Source organism: Syzygium oleosum, unplaced genomic scaffold (genome assembly GCF_021117445.2).
Source record: "Syzygium oleosum isolate NSW1041296 unplaced genomic scaffold, Sole_v2.1 Sole_v2.14, whole genome shotgun sequence".
Classification (NCBI taxonomy): domain Eukaryota; kingdom Viridiplantae; phylum Streptophyta; class Magnoliopsida; order Myrtales; family Myrtaceae; genus Syzygium; species Syzygium oleosum.
This window is the reverse complement of record NW_026607498.1, coordinates 7,160,564-7,180,965: the sequence shown is the minus strand read 5'-3', so window position 1 is coordinate 7,180,965 and position 20,402 is coordinate 7,160,564. Positions and strand designations below refer to the sequence as shown.

At 40.1% G+C, this 20,402-nt stretch overlaps 1 protein-coding gene across 3 annotated transcripts; it reads right to left on the bottom strand.

The window, feature by feature from the left end:
• Positions 1-3,339: 3,339 nt before the first annotated feature.
• LOC115691261 (polyadenylate-binding protein-interacting protein 11) lies at positions 3,340-11,411 on the bottom strand. 3 transcript variants are annotated; one of them, XM_056317949.1, is made up of 11 exons: positions 11,092-11,411; positions 10,248-10,742; positions 9,599-9,706; positions 9,439-9,483; positions 9,285-9,357; positions 9,049-9,161; positions 8,877-8,936; positions 8,739-8,786; positions 8,576-8,644; positions 3,801-3,862; positions 3,340-3,696 (listed from the first exon to the last, which is right to left on the bottom strand). In XM_056317949.1, exons 2-11 carry the CDS (start codon positions 10,704-10,706, stop codon positions 3,639-3,641), a joined length of 1,095 nt encoding a protein of 364 aa, XP_056173924.1. In that variant the 5' UTR covers positions 10,707-10,742; positions 11,092-11,411; the 3' UTR covers positions 3,340-3,638. The 3 variants fall into 3 exon arrangements, with proteins under 3 accessions (XP_056173924.1, XP_056173922.1, XP_056173923.1); XM_056317947.1 differs by having other exon boundaries at positions 10,248-10,763; positions 11,092-11,409; XM_056317948.1 differs by lacking the exon at positions 11,092-11,411 and adding an exon at positions 10,968-11,087 and having other exon boundaries at positions 10,248-10,763.
• Between the last annotated feature and the right edge of the window lie 8,991 nt (positions 11,412-20,402).

The window sequence follows — 20,402 nt, the reverse complement described above, 5'->3', positions numbered from 1 at the left end:
GAGAATCGTCGTGGCATGGAGTAGTGCCCATAGCTCATCGGCTTAAGGTTTTAAATGGATGCGGATACGTCGGATGAGCTCAAACTCAAACTCTCTCTTGACGATTTTCCCACGAGCGTAGATGTCGGACGACTTCCGTTGCGCTACGACATGCGATCGATCCAATTAACCCAAACTCAGAGTCGAATTTGCACGAGTTAAGAGGCCAAAAATGGGATAATTCGAACGGGATTTTCATTAGCTATAGTTATGGAAGTGGTCGACAGCGTGCAAATTTCTCGAGAGAAGAGAGTCTCCTCACGAGGAATCCGTTAAAATCGCAATCTCTCTGCCATGAAATCTGGTTAAGTACAGCAAACTGACTTACAGAAGTCCACATAAATATGTTGGCAACATAAATTGCAGCATCCCGTCCTTCTTCTCCATATCCTTACACCCCCGTACTCGATGATTTCGATGTCGCCTAACATTAGGTGCTGCAGACACAACTTATGATGCTCGCCATCAATAGGAAAATTGGTACAGCTGGTGCTCAAAACCCAATGTCAGGCGCCTCCATCTGATTCATTTATGGAGTGCTGGAAGAAATTGAATCGACATGAACCTGCATCGTGGAGGATTGTCATTAGTATGGTCGCTTCTAGGTGGCAAAATGGGTTTGGAACCCCACGTTTCAACCCATATTTGATGATGCCGGTCGTAAATGGGTTGCCTTAATGAAGTTCTAAAAACGGGCTTAAGTGGATCATAAATCGGTTGCATAACGACAAAATTGGTCGATAACTAACCCATTTCAAACCCATATAAAGAATTGGAGAACAAACCCATTTCTAACCCATATCAGGTGGAGTTGGAGATGTCAAGCCAATTTTTCTTTTTCTTTCTAGCTCAGACCTGGGGTGCGACCCTCGCCGAACGTACAAGAAAAGAGGAAAAGAAAGAAAGAAAAAGAAAATATTGAATTGTTTTATAAAAAAAATTATCCACTAAATTTGTATTGCATGGAAGTATTTTAGCAATATAATTTTTTAGAAAAATCAAAAGAAACAAGTTTTCCTAAATTGTGTTAAATATGAAAGTATTTTAGTAATATGGATCGGGTATAGGTCGAGAAATTTGCATTACGAATAAATGAGTCATAAATGGCTGAATGGATCAATTTGCGTCGGACCGTTTCTACCTATTTAACAGGTCTATTAAAAAGCACTAATCATCACCAAATTATTAAACAACTGCTTGCATTAATTGGAAGAGATGGGTATTTCAAGAGGCTGTCGGAGCAGCTTTGAAGGCCGCCAATGTGCGAGCTGGATCGAGTGTCGCCATCTTCGGATTGGGTGTTGTGGGTCACGTAGTGAGTTCGCGGTCACGATCGAAGCTTTTTTCTGTTTACGATTCGTTCTTGTTCGATACCGGTTCCCATAGCTAGGGTTCATCACAAATTAGGGCGTGTAAAAGATTACATGTGTGCGCAAAGGCTCTCTGTACATGCATTTGGATTGCAAAAACGAAACGGGAATGGAGAACCCTAGCGTACCACCAACATATCAAGAAATCAATCTTGTTCGCGCCAAATTTTCTAAAAAGTAAAAGAAGGGGAAGATCTCGAATTGCTTGCTGGGTCTTACTTGGTTGATCTGCAGGTAGCTGCAGGAGCACGAGCCAGAGGAGCATCGAAGATGATAGGTGTCGGCATCGACCCTACTAAGTTCGTGGAAGGTATCATTACATAAATTACATTAGAAGACACGCATTGTTTGATGAGACAAAATATTATTGTTTTTCGTTATTGTGAGAGTTATTTTATTGTGATGCTAGTGTTCTAAACTTATTACACTTTTGCCAACTCACTTCTAAATATTTTCACGTTCTGTCAATTGAGTCCATCCAGTCAATTTTGGCTGGAAATCGCTAATGTGGAAGCCGCTCATCCTACGCGGCAAGACCGGCGCTAACATGAATAATTTTTAATAATATATTTTTCTTTTTTTATACTTTTCTTTATTTACTTTTTTTTTATTTACAGCTAGCAAGGGACTGCCGGCCACTAGGCGAGGGCCTGCGCGCCCCCGCCGACCACGAGCAAGGGTCGCAACCCTCATTGCTGCGGGCGAGGGCAGCGAGCCCTTGCCGGCCACTAGGCAAGGGCAATTCTAAGCAAGGGCCGCAAGCCCTCACTTGCCACCGACGAGGACATGCAAAATTCTGCATAGAAGTGTTTTAACAATATAATTTTTAAAAAAATCATAAGAAATAAGTTTTCCTAAATTTAATTAAATATAAAAGTGTTTTAGCAATATGGGTTGGGTATAGATTGAGAAATTTACATTAAGAATAAATGGGTCGTAAACAGGTTAATTTGGATCGAACCATTCATGAACAAATCCAAACCCGACCCGACCCGACACACCCATTTGACAAGTCTAAATTAAAGAGGCCTAAGACTTCTGATTTTCTGTTGCGTTGGGGGAAAACTTTCGCAGGAAGTGATCTTGGATGAATTCATAACGCATGAGCTTCCCTTTGAGAGGATCGATGAAACCTTTCAGCTGCTCAAGGAAGGCAAGTCCTTCAGATGCCTCATGCACCTCTGATGATACTACCAGCTTACGCCAAAATCGCCGGACAGTCGACGCATGATGAATACATGAGAGAGGGCAAACCCACAAGACTCACGGTCGCCAATCGGACTATATCACAGAGTTGCATAAATAAGTCATTACAGTTGAGCATCTTAGAATCTTAGCTTGGTATGTTGTCCTAAAGGCACAGCCCTAGTTTTCCTCCTAAGAAAACCATCTCTTCAGGACACAAACAGAAGTACATCTTCAATCAAAACCCAACGGTTCTCATTACCGGATCTGGCATCATTGCCGGCCTTACTAATTCTCCTCCAAGCAGCGATATCGGATACATAACGGGGTGACCCTCGAAACAGCTTTGATGAGTCGCAAAGGCAATGAGATTAGTCCAGTCCAAAATATCATAATCCCAGCTCAAGCTCTCTCTCCGTTGTTTCGAAGCCCTAACCAAAAGGAAGCGCTGGAAAAGTTTTCTGTTCTGTTTATGGACAGATAGATTATCTCAAACGAAGAGCAAATACAAGAGCAACATGACACTACCACACCACTCTTATGCAAATACTCCACTGCAGCAGCAGCAGCAAACCACAATGTGGACATAGATTGCGACAACACGGACAACTGGACATAGATTTTCAAGCTAATACTTTCATGATGGTCAAAACTCGAAAAACCGAGCGTGAAAAAGAACTCATAAGCAACGAAACTAACCGATTAGTCGGGGTCAGTTCATGCGACGAAGTTCAGGCAATTCACATGTCAGAATCTGCTATGCTCAGGGAGCATTCTATACTTAAAAAAGCATCCCACGTCTAAATGAGATGAACCAACTAGTGACATCAATCTCTCAGAGCCTCGAAGTTCCATCCAACAACTCTACAAGTGAGAATAAACAAAACATGGACACCTATGGTAAGCTTTCCTGTCGAAGCGGACAACGGTATCTATAAGACAGAGAACAGCCAGACAGCCGGAGAGCAATTTTTACATCAAAGAAGGATAATCATGCGTTCAAATATATATATCCAGATGGTGGCAGTCAGGTGCTGAGAACGGTCAATGCATGGGCAGGCGAGGAGCGCGTGGGCGAACAGGTGTTTTCGATGGGCTCACCCTGAAAATACCAAAGGTAAGATGATGAACAAGAGGTGAGTGAATCAAATGTGCAAAATTATGAGAAAGAACAAGTGCCACAAGGGAATGTGCAATCCAACAGACCTTATGGGTAGTGATCCAAGAACCACGCCACTACAGTTAAGGGCAGCAATAGCACTTTCAGCCTGCACAAGTGAAACACATGAATTAAGACTTCTCCATGTTTCAATTACAACAACAGGACCCAATGAACACGAGATTTGTTACTATTTCATTCAATATCGCTCTTCCGCACGAAAAACTATATTTTCTAACTAATCAGAGGCAGAATGAGGAAGCCACATGACACGCCTTAAGCAAATTATTGGTGGTAAGAACTAAAGTTGGAATAGCTCGCAAACTTTACCTGTAATCATCAATCACATGACGAGAGGAACCCATAATTAAATGGGCACATCATCCGTTTGACTTGATAACGTATATAATACCGGTAGTTATTCTATGAATATTTCTCCAGAAGGGTAGAAATAATGAAACTTAACTCTTATTAAGCAAACAATTGATATGGGAAGAAAGGTGAAAAAGGACAAATTAATGTTCAGTAAACTCGTTTATATGTATGCAAACTTTTTAGACCAGCAGGGCATTGACTTTCAAGTTCTTTGCCTGTTAACTACATGGGCTTCCAGCTTTCCAATCGATTAATAAATAAAATCTCTGTTTAGCCAAAAAAAAAAAATTGCTATGCACTGAATACACTACCCTCCTCAGTGAAATTCTGAAAAATCCCATCACATCAGATACAACTTCAAGAGCCAGAGATTTTACATATGATGAATGCAACATGAACAAAGAACATAAAAATGAAAGCCAGTTCTTGTTATCTAAGAAGAGAGCAGAGCTATTTCAAAACCAATCTCTGCAACCAAATCCAATTGATCCTTCCCCCTGATATTATGGCAAGACATATTTCCATTAATCGATGTGCTATATATAGCAAACAATTTCCTTTTTCCCTCTCAAGCAGGTGGAGACAAGTAATTCTTGAACCTAAAATGTATCTCGCTAATTCATTTAGGCATTTTTCATGGTTACAGGTGGATTTCCCTAAAAGCAGATTACTCCAGTGGGAGAAGATGCAGAGAGGGCTGCATTAGCTTTTGCCAAAACAACACAAAGCACAGATCACGTATCTTCAATTGCAGAGAAACACCAATATTAAAAGCTGAAAGAATTTTTCTTAGTCATGTAGGATAGGAATAGACAAAAGGAGATTCTGACATTCACAAAGTACTAATCAGGAGATGAAGAATGAATCGGTACTGCGTTATACATAGCGGTCTCATGGAGAGTAAGTTGTCAGAATGCCATTAGTTTATTATGCATATTTCCCCGTTATAAATCTACGAACCCAACCACACAGATACCCCTCCATCATATATCCACAATAATGGTCGCAAGGCAAAATCTACGCAAACAAAAAACATGTCAACCAACTGTTAGAGAGCAAGAATCTTTGTAACCAAAAGGAAATCCACCAAGGGAAGAGGATTCTCCTATCTGGGGAGAAAACAATATGCAGAGAGTACAAGTGATGCATCAAAGATTTTTGTTTCAGCAATATCCAATTTGCTGAAATAAGTCTCTTCATCCTAAACTTTATTTCAAAGTTCTCACATTGCAAGAGTCCCAAGAATCCACCAAGTGAAGCTATTCAGCTCAAGGCCTCTTTTACAAAAAAAAGAAAGAAGCGCGGACCGACAGGCAGCAATGTTCCTTAACAATAGAAGCTCCTGCGAAACAGTATCCACACTCACATCCTTCACAGGGACCTATTTATGGGTGACGGAGGAGCAACCTCAAAACCATAGTCAAACCCAAAATTGGAAAGATTCCTAATGAACAATCAAAATGTCTGTGAAATAATCAAAAGGTAGATCATCTTCCTAGTTGACGGAAACTCAAGACTGGCCACCTAATTTCCCGGGTCATATAAATTCGATCTCTAATTTGAGTTGAAGATTTGTGCAGAACACCTCTATGATCAGGCTTCCAGCCCATGTGACACGACCGAAATAGAAGTCCAAGAAATCCTGCCGTCCCCATTGACTAGAAAAGGATGGTGATGCGGACTATATAACTAAGTATTACAAAAGGTTATTCAACGCCTCATGTATCCCTCCCTGTCTCCCTCCCTCCCTCCCTCCCTCCTCTGTCAACAAAAATTTTGCAAAGTGAAATGGAATTCCTACCACAGTAAGAATGAGACTTAGAAGTTCCCACCAGCCACAATTTGGCAAAATCATGGCACTATTTGAAAATTTTAGCCAAATCACAAAAGGATTTGGATTCTCCCAGGGAATACCAGTGTTTAATACATACTACCAAATGCAGCCAAGTTACATTAAAATGTCTTAGTCACTGACTCACAAAACCAAGATCCAGGAAAAGCATTCTGCAAGAAAAGTAAAATTCATGGTACAGTGTGCATCAAAGAAGTTTTTCTATCTTTTAATAGGAATGACAACTACCTATAACTCGAGACATTTCTAGAAGTCCATACTAAAAAATGGTTCAATATCCAAAATAGGAATTGAGGAATTGAAGCCAAAATGTCCATAGAAGATAAGAAGAATAAATTTCTAAGGATGATTGCGATAAACTTGCTCTGGAAAAAGTGTCGGTTGTCTACTACCTAACAAAGTTTGTATCTTCCTTTATAAAGTGTCCACCGTTAAGAAGAATTTAACATGCTCAGAGTGGAAGAAACAGCAATGGCCACAAAAAGTGGAGAGGGAAAAAATGTAGGACCTGAAGAGATGTGGCTGAAAAGTTGAAGGAAGGTCATAATTGAATAATAGGATCCTTGGCCAAAAAGTAAAAATTATAAGATCTTACTGAAATTTTGGAATGAAACCAAGCAAGCCAATGTACAAGCAAGCCAATGTACAAGAATGCATAATCGACACCATTTTAAGGTACAAGGTCCAATGGTTGTCGTTTTTGTCAACATCAGTGTTTCAGCATCCGAAAGAGAGAAAAAACTAGATTTGCATCAGATTATAACTAACAAACACCTCATCCTGTGAAGTAGAAGTATCACCGATAGATTTATTAACCACCTATATTATTATTACATGTTAAACTATAAAGATGGCGGGTATCTTACATCTTTGATCTGATGCTGTACCGCTGCTCAATACCTTAGGGGATCGACTTTATTACATAAATGGATTCCTAACTTTTATCTTCTATCATGACAGACATCGTATCAGTGCATACAACATTACTATGTTCTTTGGCATACAAGACGGATCTTTTCCTTGGGAATGCTATTGGGAACAATTTCGAAAAACAATAAAAAAGCCATGATCCCATTAGAAAGAACAGATAACGAATATTCCTCCGGTAGAGAACTTAAAAATCTTCTACATTGGTTACGGCTCTTTTTCTGTTTTTCCTTTCTTCACTGCAAGCAGTAAATGACAGGATATTTTGAATTCGGAAAAGCCTCAAAGGTGAAGGAAACTACTAACTTGAACGTGTGAAATCTATGTCAAGATTGCTGCAACAGACAAGAACTCAGGTTCTCACCACATGTATACCCCAAAAGTAACGGAATTGCAGAATCTAACAAGCAGACTGTGTGTCTGGAAAGGCACTCGACAAACTAAAGAGTGATTGTCACTTCTAACACCCCTTTCACTTTTCCCACCTGCTTGGAGGGAGAGAAACAGAACTACCATAGAACCTCTAAAATTATCAAGTTTGGTGTTACTGCCAATTATTTAATTATGATTGACTGGTTAAGTCAACATAGAAGTTTTTCCTAGACTTGTTATGACTCATTAAAGTCAAGACTTGAACCCCTAATTTGACCTATGCGCTCATCCCAGCCCCATCCCTCTCACCCTGGGTTACTTACAAGTCATAGATTTATCGACTTGTGACTTTATATACAGCACAACTCAGGTGTCTCCCGGTGCATCTTTTGGCTCAACAGAGGAAAAAAGTCACAAGACCATAGGCGCGCAAAGGTCAACCAGAGTCAAAACTACAATCTGAATTACACTAGAAAGGCCCTGTGACACCAAAATCCCCAGTGACACCAGATAGCTTAAACATCAACCAACTCTATAGGAAAACATATTTGAGGTACTAAAATGCAAACACCTCTTTCTTCAGATCATTTCTCTCGTCCTTACAAGATAAACTACCTTACAAGGAGGAGGAGGAGAGTTATTTTCCTTCCCCTGTTGCTTTTTTGTAGGCACTACCTCTAAAGAAGCGGTTCTTATATGCTACACATTCATAATCTCACTTTACAATTCTTGCTGACTCCTACCTCTTAGTACATAATCCCTTCTTCCAACCACTATTTATCTGTGGAAATAGGTCCTTCCCTACCAATCCAAAAGAACTTCACAAGCTACTCATGAGTAAACCAAGTATACTTTAAAAGAACTCATCAACTGATGAGTGTTTTGAGAAGCAAATAACTAAGCCTAGCTATCAAGAAGCAACAGAAGTACGACACTGTTTGTTTTTTCCTAGAAGAATCTCAACCCCTTTACAAAACTAGTCTAAATACACAATGATTTGCCAATTTTATCGAACTATACCAGAAGGCAGAAAACTTTACAGTTAACTCTTGTTCTTTACAGAATACTCCAATAAGAACAGTACTTCATGGTTTTACAAGTCTGCCAAATCAAAGGAAGATGGGTTCTGTAACTCTACTAGCATCACTTCCCAAGAGCTCAAAGAAAAATGACCTTTTTATAGCATGATGATGCTTTTTTTAAAAGAAAATTAATTACAAACTATATAAAGACCTAAAGAGAATACAAGGCATGATGAGGAAAAGGTTGACAAGTAAGAGGAAGAGGCAATCTCACCATTACGAACTCAACAAAAGCAATACGAGTAGAATGGTGATAGTCTCCTAGAAGCCTCAAACGATAAACCTGCATTCGACAGAATCCCTCAAGTCACTCATTTCACAGGCACAAAATGTCCAAAAACAAGGAGGAGTTTTTTTATGCCTGAATTAGGTCATACCTCTCCACAGATGGACTCAAAAAATAGTTTAACATCTGCTTGAGTAACCTGAATCAAACAAAATAAACAAAACAATTGAACAACCAATGCATCAACCTGCAACTAACAGAAAACCATAACCATTTCAAAGGCAATCACCTTCTTATCGATGTTTGTACAGTATATGGTCCTTGTGCACATCTCCCGCTCATCCTCATTCTGATAACCCAGCAATGAAAAGGATATAAAAAATTATTTACCAAGCAATAGGACAAAAAATCAGTGAAGGCTTAAAGAAAAATCTTATACAACTAAAATAAGGCTTGTTTACCCTCGGCAAAAATGTCGGGTTAACTGGTGCGATAGCTGTTTTAGAGGGCAGCACTCTCACAGGGTAGAATCCAAGCATTGTCCCTGACAAGTTGAGAGCAGCCCTTGCACCTTCTGCATTGCCAAACTACTGTATTAGCAAATGAAACAGTAAGTAATGAAGAAAGAATTACAAAAAAGTTTTTGTGCTCTTTCAACACGAGACAATGAAACTCTGATGAGTATTAAACACATTACCTTCATCTGTGAACTCAATAAAGGCAAAGCGAAGTACAGAATTGGGGTCACCACAAATACGACAGTCCACAACCTTCACATAGAAAGAAATGATTCAGAAACATAGGTCAAGAAAAGCCAATCCAAAGTCATGAGTATAAAATAGCAGCACAACCTGCCCACAGCTGACAAATAAAGCTGCAAGTTGCTCCTCAGTGACCTACATTCCACATCAAAAAAAAAAAAACAAATGTAACTCAGCAACTAAGATGTGCAGTGTGCACAGATAAAAGGATGAAGCTCGCGTTCTTTCAACAAAAGTCATGGAGTTACACCTGTTGGTCAATGTCAGACACATAAACCGTCCTCCGAATTATTTCTTCTCGCTGAGCCATACTTGTCCTGCTATTAATCCTTCGTTTCCCTTGATTAAAGTTCTTCTTCTGAGATTACACCCATCGCCAAAAAGCTTGACATGAGTTGCCATCCATCGCCATTTCATTCACAGTTAACTTGATTTCAAGCACGATCAGACTCGAAGAGTTACAAGACCTCAGCTAGTCTAGGTCCAGAGATGGGTACATGAATGAAGGATGAAAGACTACACACAACATTTCACATGTTCAAAAATCAAAGCACTTTCACATGTTGTGCAGTTCTTGGGGGAAAAAATGTCCATTCATTATTGTGATAACTCATACATCTCACTCTCATTGACTGGAAAGGATCATCCACGGAGGTCAGATGAATGGCTTCTCTATGTCAATCCTGCAAAATCACAGTCATCTGGCCGCTAGTAATACCACATCCCACGTTACATATAGCAACCAGTTTCATGCTTAAAACACTGCATAATAACGCACCAAATTACTCAACCCGTGATTTTTCTTCTTTCGACCAGCGGACATTGCAAAACCCCAATTAACGACAACAACAACCAATCCAGTCCCATCAAAATGAAACCATCAGAGCAAGAACTCATACCCGACGACCGGCGACACCGTTCATCTGCCCGTTCCGTCCACCGTTCGTCCCCAAACCGCCATTACCATTGCCGTTGAAGCTGTTAGTAAAAAGCCTCCCGTTAAACCCGTTGCTCGCGAGCGAAGGCGGTACAAACTCCTCGGCCATCGGGTTCAGCTTCGAGAACAGCTCCTGCAGCTCCCTCATGTCCCTCTTGAAATCCTCCCCGGCCTCGCCGCTCCCCGGCAGATCGCCCCCGTTGGACATGAGGGGGTGGCCGTGGCTCAGGTAGAGCGGCTGATCGTGGTGGTGGGGACGGAGGATTGGGCCATTGCTGCCGCTCAGGGTCGGATCCATGCGAGACCGCAGATGGGTCTGCTTGGGATGATCCTGATCGCTGGGCAGGGACGAGTCCTGAGATGGGTTCTCGAGGTTTCGACCCAAATCAACACCCCCACCACCATTCTCCACAATAGCCATCCGATGGCGATTCTCGGCTCACCCAAACAATCTACCCTGAACCCGAAAATCCACAGCCTAAAAATCCCAGAACACAGAGAACGGAACACGATCACAACAAACGAAAATTCATAAAGAATCAAAAAGAGAAAAGGAGATAGCTCAGTGAAAGAGTCCGTTCAGTCAAAACATCTGCTGAAAACACTGCACCACCAGCACCAAAACGGACCCAAAAAGGGAAAAAAAAGAAGAAAAACCCATGAAAGCCAAAGGAAAGAAGACGGACCAGGGAGGGGAATGCGACGGAGTAAACGATGAAATGAACAGGCGGAGGGGGGCTCGGGGAATCGAAATAACTTGAGAAACAAAATAAAGGGTCGGACGAGGGAGAGTTCTTGACTCTTACACTGCGCGAAATTTTCCCTTTTTTTGCTCCCTCGCTATACTTTCTTCCCTTTTCTGGCGCCTGGCGAGCTCGGTGTCAGTACTGGGTCTTGAATTCCCTCCTCGCAGCGATGGCGAGCGAGAGCGAGAGCGAGAGCGCGAGAGAGAGAGAGAGAAGGACCGAAGGGAAAGAGTGGTGGTCAGTGTTCGGATGAGCATGAACGATCTCTCGCTTCACGTCGTCCTAGAAACGACGGACATTTTTGGGCGGAGTCAGCAGCTCCTGCACACTCTCACTCCTCGCTCGCTCTCTCGCTCCATGGTAGAGAGAATTGCTACCGCCGTATGTACGCACGTACGCGTACGGGTGCGCGTACACGCCCCTGGCAAAAATACGATGGCACTCGACAACGTTAAAGACGGAAGAAGGAAACATTGATCTACTCGAAATTTGCTTAGAGCGCGAATGGTAACCATTCTGCTCTAGAAATCAAATTCTTGTCAGAAATTAATTTCTGGAATTCTTGCCAGAAATTGATTTCTGAAGGAGAAATCTGTTTGATAAAACATGACTAATTCTGCTCCAGAAATTGATTTCTGGAGCGGAGTCAGCAGCTCCTGCACACTCTCACTCCTCGCTCACTCGCTCGCTCCAAGGTAGAGAGAATTGCTACCGCCGTATGTACGCACGTACGCGTACGCGTGCGCGTACACGCCCCTGGCAAAAATACGATGGCACTCGACAACGTTTAAGACGAAAGAAGGAAACATTGATCTACTCGAAATTTGCTTAGGGCGCGAATGGTAACCATTCTGCTCCAGAAATCAAATTCTTGTCAGAAAATTGATTTCTGGAATTCTTGCAAGAAATTGATTTCTGAAGGAGAAATCTGTTTGATAAAATATGACTAATTCTGCTCCAGAAATTGATTTCTGGAATAGAAATCTGTTTTGATTTGTTGATTTTATTTGCACCTAAAAAAATTTAAATTTCACTCAAAGTGGGTGACCATATATATTTTAAGTCATTCTGTGAAGTTTTAAAATTTTTTATTTTTTGATTTTTTTGGGCACCTAAAAAAATTTAAATTTCACTCAAAGTGGGTGGCCAAAGGTATTCTAAGCCATGTTGTGAAGTTTTGAAATTTTTGATTTTTTTGGGCACCTCAAAAAAATTAAATTTCACTCAAAATGGGTGGTCACATGTATTCTTAAGCCATTTTATGAAGTTTTGAAATTTTTGATTGTTTTTGGGCACCTAAAAAAATTTAAATTTCACTCAAAGTGGGTGGCCACAAGTATTTCTAAGTCATTCTATGAAGTTTTGAAATTTTTTATTTTTTTATTTTTTTGGACACCTAAAAAAATTTAAATTTCACTCAAGGGTGGCTTCTAAGCCATTCTGTGAAGTTTCGAAATTTTTGATTTTTTTTATATTTTTTGAAAAAAATTCACCAAATTTCCTATTTTCCCGAAATCATACGTTTTTTTATTTTCTGGAAATTTTTATAAATTTTTCTGGAATTTTTTAATTTTTATGCATTTTCTGAAAAAAAAAAATTAGTGAGATCTCAAAATGTGTTGTAAAGGTCACGAAAAAGAGAGAAAAGAGGGAGAATGCATTCTGGAAGAGAGAAGCTACAAAAAGTAGTTTCTCTTTTTCATGCCCAAAATTTATTCTGGAATCAAAAATGCATTCTGGAATTAAGTATTTTTAACAAATGCATTTTTATTTCAGAATGCAAAAATTGCTCCAGAATGCATTCCGGAAATTTTTTAACATACGCATTTCTGTTCCGGAATGCATTCTGGAGCAGAATTTCTACTCCAGAATGGATTCCATTCGCGCCCTTAGGTTTCGTGAGGATGTGTGAGAGAAAATGAAGGAAGAACAGGGTGCTTGCCAAAACTTGGGATTGAATTGATTTCGATTTTGATTTTTTCGGATCGCATGAGATTTCCATTAGCAAATCGAGACATGACCATACGGCGATCTCCGAGTGGCGGTCGAAGAGCTTGCTCGAGTGGTGATATGATCATGATTTATACCTCGAAAAAAGTAAGTTCGCCATGTTTTGATTTCTTTCTTCTTTTCTATATGAAAATACGAAAAAAAAAAAAAAAAGTCACTTCTCAGAATGTCCTCCGATTTAAAATGCCTGATTTGGTAATGCGAAACACGTAAAATATCTCTACTTATCATTTCTCGAATTTATTGTTGCCCGAATGCTTCGTGGGGGTACTCTCTTATTTGGAATAATTTGGGATTTGAGATAGGATCCTAGTAGTCGTCCCTATCCAATTAGATATAATTTTGGCTTGATTGACTCGGAGCGAGATTCGTTTAAGACGGTTTAGCCTACTCTTAACCCTATTGGCTCGTGTGTTCCCAGAATGCGAAAATCCGTTATTGACTCGTACCCTTTTTAACATACGGTGAGTCGTCATTGATCCGTAGTTGATAATCTATTCATCACTCATTCCCTACCAAAAATTGCCCCATCACATAGACGAGTTTGTTAACCATCGATATATGAATAGCTGATTAGCCCAATCCGACATGAACCTAGAACTACAAAGGGAGGAGTAACCTCTCTCGCCATCTATGCCAACACCTTATTGGTAACTCAATAGTTCATTTCATTTGAAGTACTTTTTAACTGACTTTGAATGCTTCTTGACTTTACATTTTTGCACTTCGAGACTTTTGCGGATCAAACCAATAAGAATCTCCATAACTCGCTCTTGTTCGTATGGCTCGAGTCTAATAGAGTCGCCCGCCCCGCCTCTCGCACCCGCTCTGCGTCATCCCACCTCCTCCCGGTGTTGCTTCTGCGAGACGCTAATCCTTCCGCAAGGCAAAATGAGGTTTAACTTTTAACATCACAAAGTAATTTAGCGAGAGAAATGAGGGACACCGAGCATACGACCTGGTGGTACGAGAGTTGGGGTGACAACAAAGGCTCTCAAAGAATAAACCTCAAGAAAAGAAACTAAAAATGTAGGGTTAATACCACGAAAAAGGCTAAACTGATACACCCAAACTAATTTTTTGATCACAAAAAATCCCAAAGCGGTACACCTGTGATAAATTTACCTCAAACTAATTTTTTGATCACCAAAAACTCCAAACCGGTATACTTGTGACAAATTTACCGTTCATTAATTGAATTAATACCACGAGAAATTATAAATTGGTAAATTTGTGACAAATAGAGGGATAAAATTCTAAATTAGTCTTCTTACCAAAAAAAAATTTTCTAAATTAGTCACCCGTCAACTACGATGTGTCATCAAACTCGGCAATTTGACAGTAAAATTTAATGGAAACTAATGTAGGGTATGAGGTTTTTTATTGTCAAAATATTAGTTTGGGGTAAATTTATTACGTATGGATTTTTTGTGGTATTAACCCAAAAATATAAATACACGGAGCGAAATCACTTTTAACTTCAGCGAGATCATTTCCATGACCAATAAGGCCATCCTCTCTATAGCATACGTAGCGGTCTAGGGGATAAGTCGAGCCTCAAGTCGTTACGCATCTCGGCCGGACAAGTTCATCAGGTCTACAATACGGGATGAGTCGGGGCCGCGATCCATTTTAATTTAAAATAAGCCGACCCGATTACCAAATCATGGAAAATTAACGAGGCCTCATGGAATCGGATTCGAAGGGGATTGCTACAAAAAGAAGTGGGATCTTCCAAATCGGAATCGAGCACACTTTGCGTGAAAGGCAATCCTTGCGCTAATTAGGCCTTTGCTTTGCTAATCCGGCGCTAATTTGACTATTTATCCTTTGATCTCCAATCATTCACACCTCTAACTTTTTTTTAATCAATTTCGAGTGCTAATTCTGACCTGTGTATATAAAAAAATAACTTTTTTTTGGGGGGGGAGGGGGGTCTGAGTATTTGAAATGACTTTGCTCATGTGATTTCAAAGTTAAAAGAAATAAATCACTGAAAGAAAAAAAAACTCTATTCATTCCCTCCTCCAAAAAGGCCTAATTCCCTAAAGAATCCCCAATTTTATGTCTTGTCCCAATTCCGATCCGAACTTTTTTTATTTAGAAAAAAAAAAACCCAGAACTTTATATTCCGTCCAAATTTGTTCCGAACTTTTCTTCGTTTGAAAACAAATCTTCAACTTTAGGTCTAGTCTCAAATTTATCCCGAATTGTTTTTTATCTGAGAGAAAAATCATCAATTTTTACTCTAGTCTCAAATCCGCCCCCATCAGCCCTCTCTCCAAAAACCGCAGTTAGTCATCCCCGAACGGTTTCATTTTGGAGATAATTTTGCACGTGACCTTGCTGATGTGGATTTGTTCTCGATATGAAAATGCCATGTCAAGTTGGGACTGGATCAAGGGGATAGATTTGAGAATTAATTCAAAGTTGATGATTTTCTTTTGCACAAAACAAAATTCATGGCAAATATGAGATTGGACCTAAAGTTTAAGGTATTTTTTGAGACAAAAAAAAGTTCAGAGCAGATTCAGGACCAGACCTAAAGTTTGAGATTTTTTTTTATAGACAAAAAAAAGTTCGGGACACCATTGAAACCGCACCTAATGCTGGAGTTTTTTTTAGTTTATTAGGCTCTAAAAAAATTGTATTTAGCAGCTTTAATTGTACGAGTCACTTAGGGCCTATTTGGCAACTTGCCAAATAGTGATTGATTATGTTCTTTTGTTCCCAGAATTAGTTTGGGAACAGAAATCCGTTTGTTAAATTTTTTCTACCTAGAATCAGTTTTGGAACAAAATCAAGAATAAAAAAAAAAAAGTAGCTTCTTGATTCTGGAACAATTTTTTCAGAACTGATTCTTCTTAGTTTTTTTCTTTTTTTTGGTTGTTATTGTTCATCGGCCCCGCCACTCGCTGGCCGCTGCCCATCGCTCGTTGCCGCCGGCCGTCGGCGACAGGCCACAGGCCAGGGCTGGCGAGGGCGGCTTGCGGCCTCGCTGTCGCCACCCAGGCGACGAACCTAGGTGACGAGGGCGAGGTCGGCCTCGCTTTGGCTAGGCGAGGCTCGACCTCGCCCAGATCAAGTTAGCGACGGCGAGGTCGGCCTCGCCAGATCTGGGCGAGGTCAAGCCTCGCCCAGCCAAGGCGAGGGCGACGGTGAGGGCAGTGACGCCCTCGCTGGCCCTGGCCTGTGGCCAATCGTCGACACCGGCGGCCGACCATGGCCAAGAAAGGAAGGGGAAAGAAAGAAAAAAAAATAGAAAAAAACGAAATAAATATTAAAAATTTCAAAATATTATTAATAAAAAGAAATTTGTGTAGTTACCAAACGCATTTCTGTTTTTTTTTCTATTCTAAGAATACAAATTTTGGGCAGTTACCAAACGTCTTCAAATACTTAGAAATTATTTCTGGACACAAAATCAAAAAGAATCATTTCTGCCTAAAATCAGATTCTGGACACAGAATAATTTTCATGCGCAGCCTTAACAACCCCAAAAAACAAAATGTACGAGTCACTGAAAATTGTCTTGCTCTCTCTTTTCTTTCCAGTACATCTGAAAAAAGAAATTTCCGTATTTCCCATAATTCCTCTGGAAAATTGATTTCGCTCGTACGTACGTACTGGTGACCTGACCGCGACCCGAGGCCACGTGGCGCGATCCTAGTGAGGGACATTTAAGGAAGGGCACGCGGGTCTGGAGTGGTTCTGCTGCCTGCCCCTTCTTTTGACCTTTTTGCCACTCTCGCCCCGGGACCGCCGTACCGTCGCAGCAGAGAGGACAAAATAGTCCCCGCGAGGGCGTTTTCGGTAATCCACAGCGACGGTCGCAAGCTATTTTTCCTTTTCTCTTTTTTTTTTTCTCTTTTCCTTCGAATTGCAGCGACCACAATTGATTGAGCCAATGATGATGAGTGTGGGGGTTGACATTTGTCGCATGTGTACGGAAGCTGAAGCGTTGGTAATTGATTTTATTTTTTATTTTTTATTTTTTATATTTAATTGCATGTTTGGCTGTTTTTTTTTTGTTTTTTTTGGGGGGTCGAAGTTGTAGGTGTTGTTGACTTGTTGGTTACTATCCATGATCGTGGGATTTGAAGTTTGGTATAATTCTCGAGATGGTTGGAATCATTATGTCCAAAGTCAACCATTGATTTTTCTTCTTCTTTATTTTTTCTTCATTTTATCTTTTCGTTTTTGCTCTTTCATCGATTCGATTCCCCGTTGCATCTTCCTTTTTTTGGACCCGATGAATCCCCCGAGGGGGGTGGGTAAATTCTAAATCGAGAACCCGAAACCTATGTTATTAAAGTCGATTCCCGATTTCTAAAAAGAGGAACCAAATCGCTTCCCGAGGTCAACACGGGAACCGGGCCTAGCCTTTTTTTTATTTTAGCTTTTATGGCAAAAGCCACCGGAAATCCTAAGTTATGCTTATTTGACACATTTACCCTAAGTCTCTTTCCATAATACAAAAAATTTCAAACCTATACCCGCGTGACATAGACGGTGAGAATAGTTGAAAATTTGCTTGCATGAACGCTATAAAGTATATAGTATTGACATGGCGCAAATATGACTTAAGAAAAATAAAAGCGACATTATTTTGGCTGACAAATCATCTAACAGAACTTTGACGTATGATAAATATGTCGCTAGAAAAATTTTAGGGAGCAAGCATGGTTTGGGGTGACATAAAAAAGTTCAGGGTAAATGTGTCACAGTAATCATAGTTTAGATTTTTTGGTGATTTTTTTCCAAATTTTTAAGTGAAGTTGAGGAAATAGCTATAATTTGAGGAAAATATGTCATGTGAATAATCCGTGGCCTAATGGTTAAGGCATCAACGAATTTCCTAACATTTTCCAACATATCTATTGTTTTATCAAACCAAAGTTTAAAAAAAATCACGAGACCAGACTTGAAAATCGAGAATCGAACTGGTCAATGCCGATTACCCAATTTTCTACTCAAAAACCTACTTGATCCTTGTCTGAGCCGGCCCGATTGTTCACCCTCTACGCACTATACTTTTAACCATATGTAAAATGGTAGGCATTTGAATTTAATTCATGTATTTCGCCGCCGTTAAACATGGTGAGGTATTAGTGATAGTGACCTCTCCTGATTTTACTCGCTTAATAACAAACTCAGCTACCAGTTATACTGTAATTCAAAGCTTAAAATCAAGTTCCAATAGGATAAAATAATTTCTATCAAGCTTGAACAATAACGTGGTAACTCTTGACCGATCGACTTACGAGCTAGCCAGATCGAGCGACCGAGACAGGTCGAGCAGAAGCTTGGAAGGGGAAAATAGCATAAACCCACGCGATAAAAGAAGAGATAATTGAGCAGCTTAGCTTTTTATTTAAAGCCTCAATATAAATGAGATGATAAAATATTGTCATTGTTCTCGCACTTAAGCTGGGCTTGGCTTTTCCCTTCATCTGTCACAGCAGAAGCAGTGGTCACCAGCAAACCTAGGGTCGATTCATTCTTTCAGGAGTACTCGAGACGTCTATTAGCGTGATGAATTGCAAGCTGATCGGTCATCGATCCCTATCATGCATCTAACCAGGCTCGGACGCAAGCTCGCCGTTGCCGTGCTCGCCGCAAATGGTGTCTAGAGGGTCCAACAAGCTCATGTTCTCGCATGTTGCCCTTTGGACGTGAATCTGCCATTAAGTTTTTGAGATGGATCGACAGCACTTTGTCACTTTATTCAGATATGAACAAATATTCGCACTTCTCTATCACGGTCATGTACGCATGGTTAAGGTTTCTGGAGGCAAGCAAGGTGGGGATTTGCTGTCAGAGATTTGTTGGGTCTTTAATCTACAGGTACAGTTAGCTTTGGTTCCTATCAGGTTGGCGATGCCCCCAGAATCAAATCAATTGCTGTCACCTTTGATTTCAATGTTGGGTAATTAACTTCTATTTTAATTAATGATTTATATCACGAAAAACTTCAAATGATACGTCTGTGATAGATTTATCTAGAACTATTTTTTTGACTACAAAAAATCCGAAACTGATATACTTAGGAAAAATTTACCCTAAACTAAGTTTTTGACCACCAAAAATCCTAAATGGGTATACTCATGACAAATTTACCCTTTGTAAAATTGAATTAATACCATGAAAAATCACAAATTGGTGTAAAACCCCAAACCGGTACACCCGTCAACTGTTACGTGTTTACCAACTTAACAATTTGACGGTAAAATTTAATGAAAATTAATGGAGGGTAAATTTCTCACAAGTGTATCAGTTTAAGGTTCTTTGTGGTATTAACCTTTTAATTAAATGGTAAATTCCCTACTTTGTTGGTTACTTACTTACTTGTAATTGGGCCTACATCGATAAGTTACTAACCGGTAAGATTTTGTTTTAAGCGGTTAATTTCTACTCAAATAGATGACTTACATTAATACTCGAAGTTTGTATACTTCTCCCGATGATTTACAACCCTAAAAATGGACCTATATTGGTAAGTGGTCAATATTACAAGTAACATACTATCTTCACTTTCGAAGTTTAGTTTTGAGCGGTAAATTTCTTAAACAGTTGATTTGACGTGTCGGGACATTATTCGGTTTTTTTAATTTCCTCTTGCATGCGCTGTTCTTTCTCTAAGGAAGCAAACCATGAAATCTACTCCGGCCCGAGAGAAGAACTGCTACATAGGCATCATCGTCTCTGTTGTACTAAGAAAGTGCTCATGATGTTGGACTACGAAGAAAGTATATCAAAATTGACCAAATCACGACGAAAATTTTCAACATGACCGTGCTCTTAAGTAGCTTTAAATGGAAATCACTCCTCTCGTATTTATAGCAACTTGGAAGGAACGTGTGTTGAGTAGACAGCACCATAAGTCATACTCGTTACATTTGCAACCGGCAATCCCTCCGATCAAGAAAAGTTCATCCTTACGCAGTTATATCACCAAAACCACTCTCGACCCGGGTCTCGAAATTGACCATGAAATCTACTCCGGTCCGAGAGAAGAACTGCTACATAGGCATCATCGTCTCTGTCGTACTAAGTAGGAGCTCATGATGTTGGACTACGAAGAAAGTACGTCAAAATTGACCAAATCAAGACGAAAATTTTCAACATGATCGTGCTCTTAAGTAGCTTTCAATGGAAGTCGCTCTTCTCGTATTTAATAGCAACTTGGAAGGAATGTGTGTTGGGTAGATTGCACCATAAGTCATACTCAATACATTAGTTACCGGCAATCATTCTGATCAAGAAAAGTTCATCCTTTTGCAGTTATATTACCAAAACCGCTCTCGACCCGGGTCTCGGAATTGACCATTGAGGCACTGAAGACCTAAAAAACTCGACAT

What these genes read in the sequence shown, in the direction of transcription:
- LOC115691261 (XM_056317949.1), bottom strand. Translation starts at nt 10,706, where the DNA reads ATGGCTATTGTGGAGAATGGTGGTGGGGGTGTTGATTTGGGTCGAAAC. An exon ending in TGTCTGACATTGACCAACAG is followed by an intron (nt 9,484 to 9,598) that starts GTGTAACTCCAT and finishes TGTGGAATGTAG; the next exon opens with GTCACTGAGGAGCAACTTGC. An exon ending in TATTGAGTTCACAGATGAAG is followed by an intron (nt 9,162 to 9,284) that starts GTAATGTGTTTA and finishes TTGGCAATGCAG; the next exon opens with AAGGTGCAAGGGCTGCTCTC.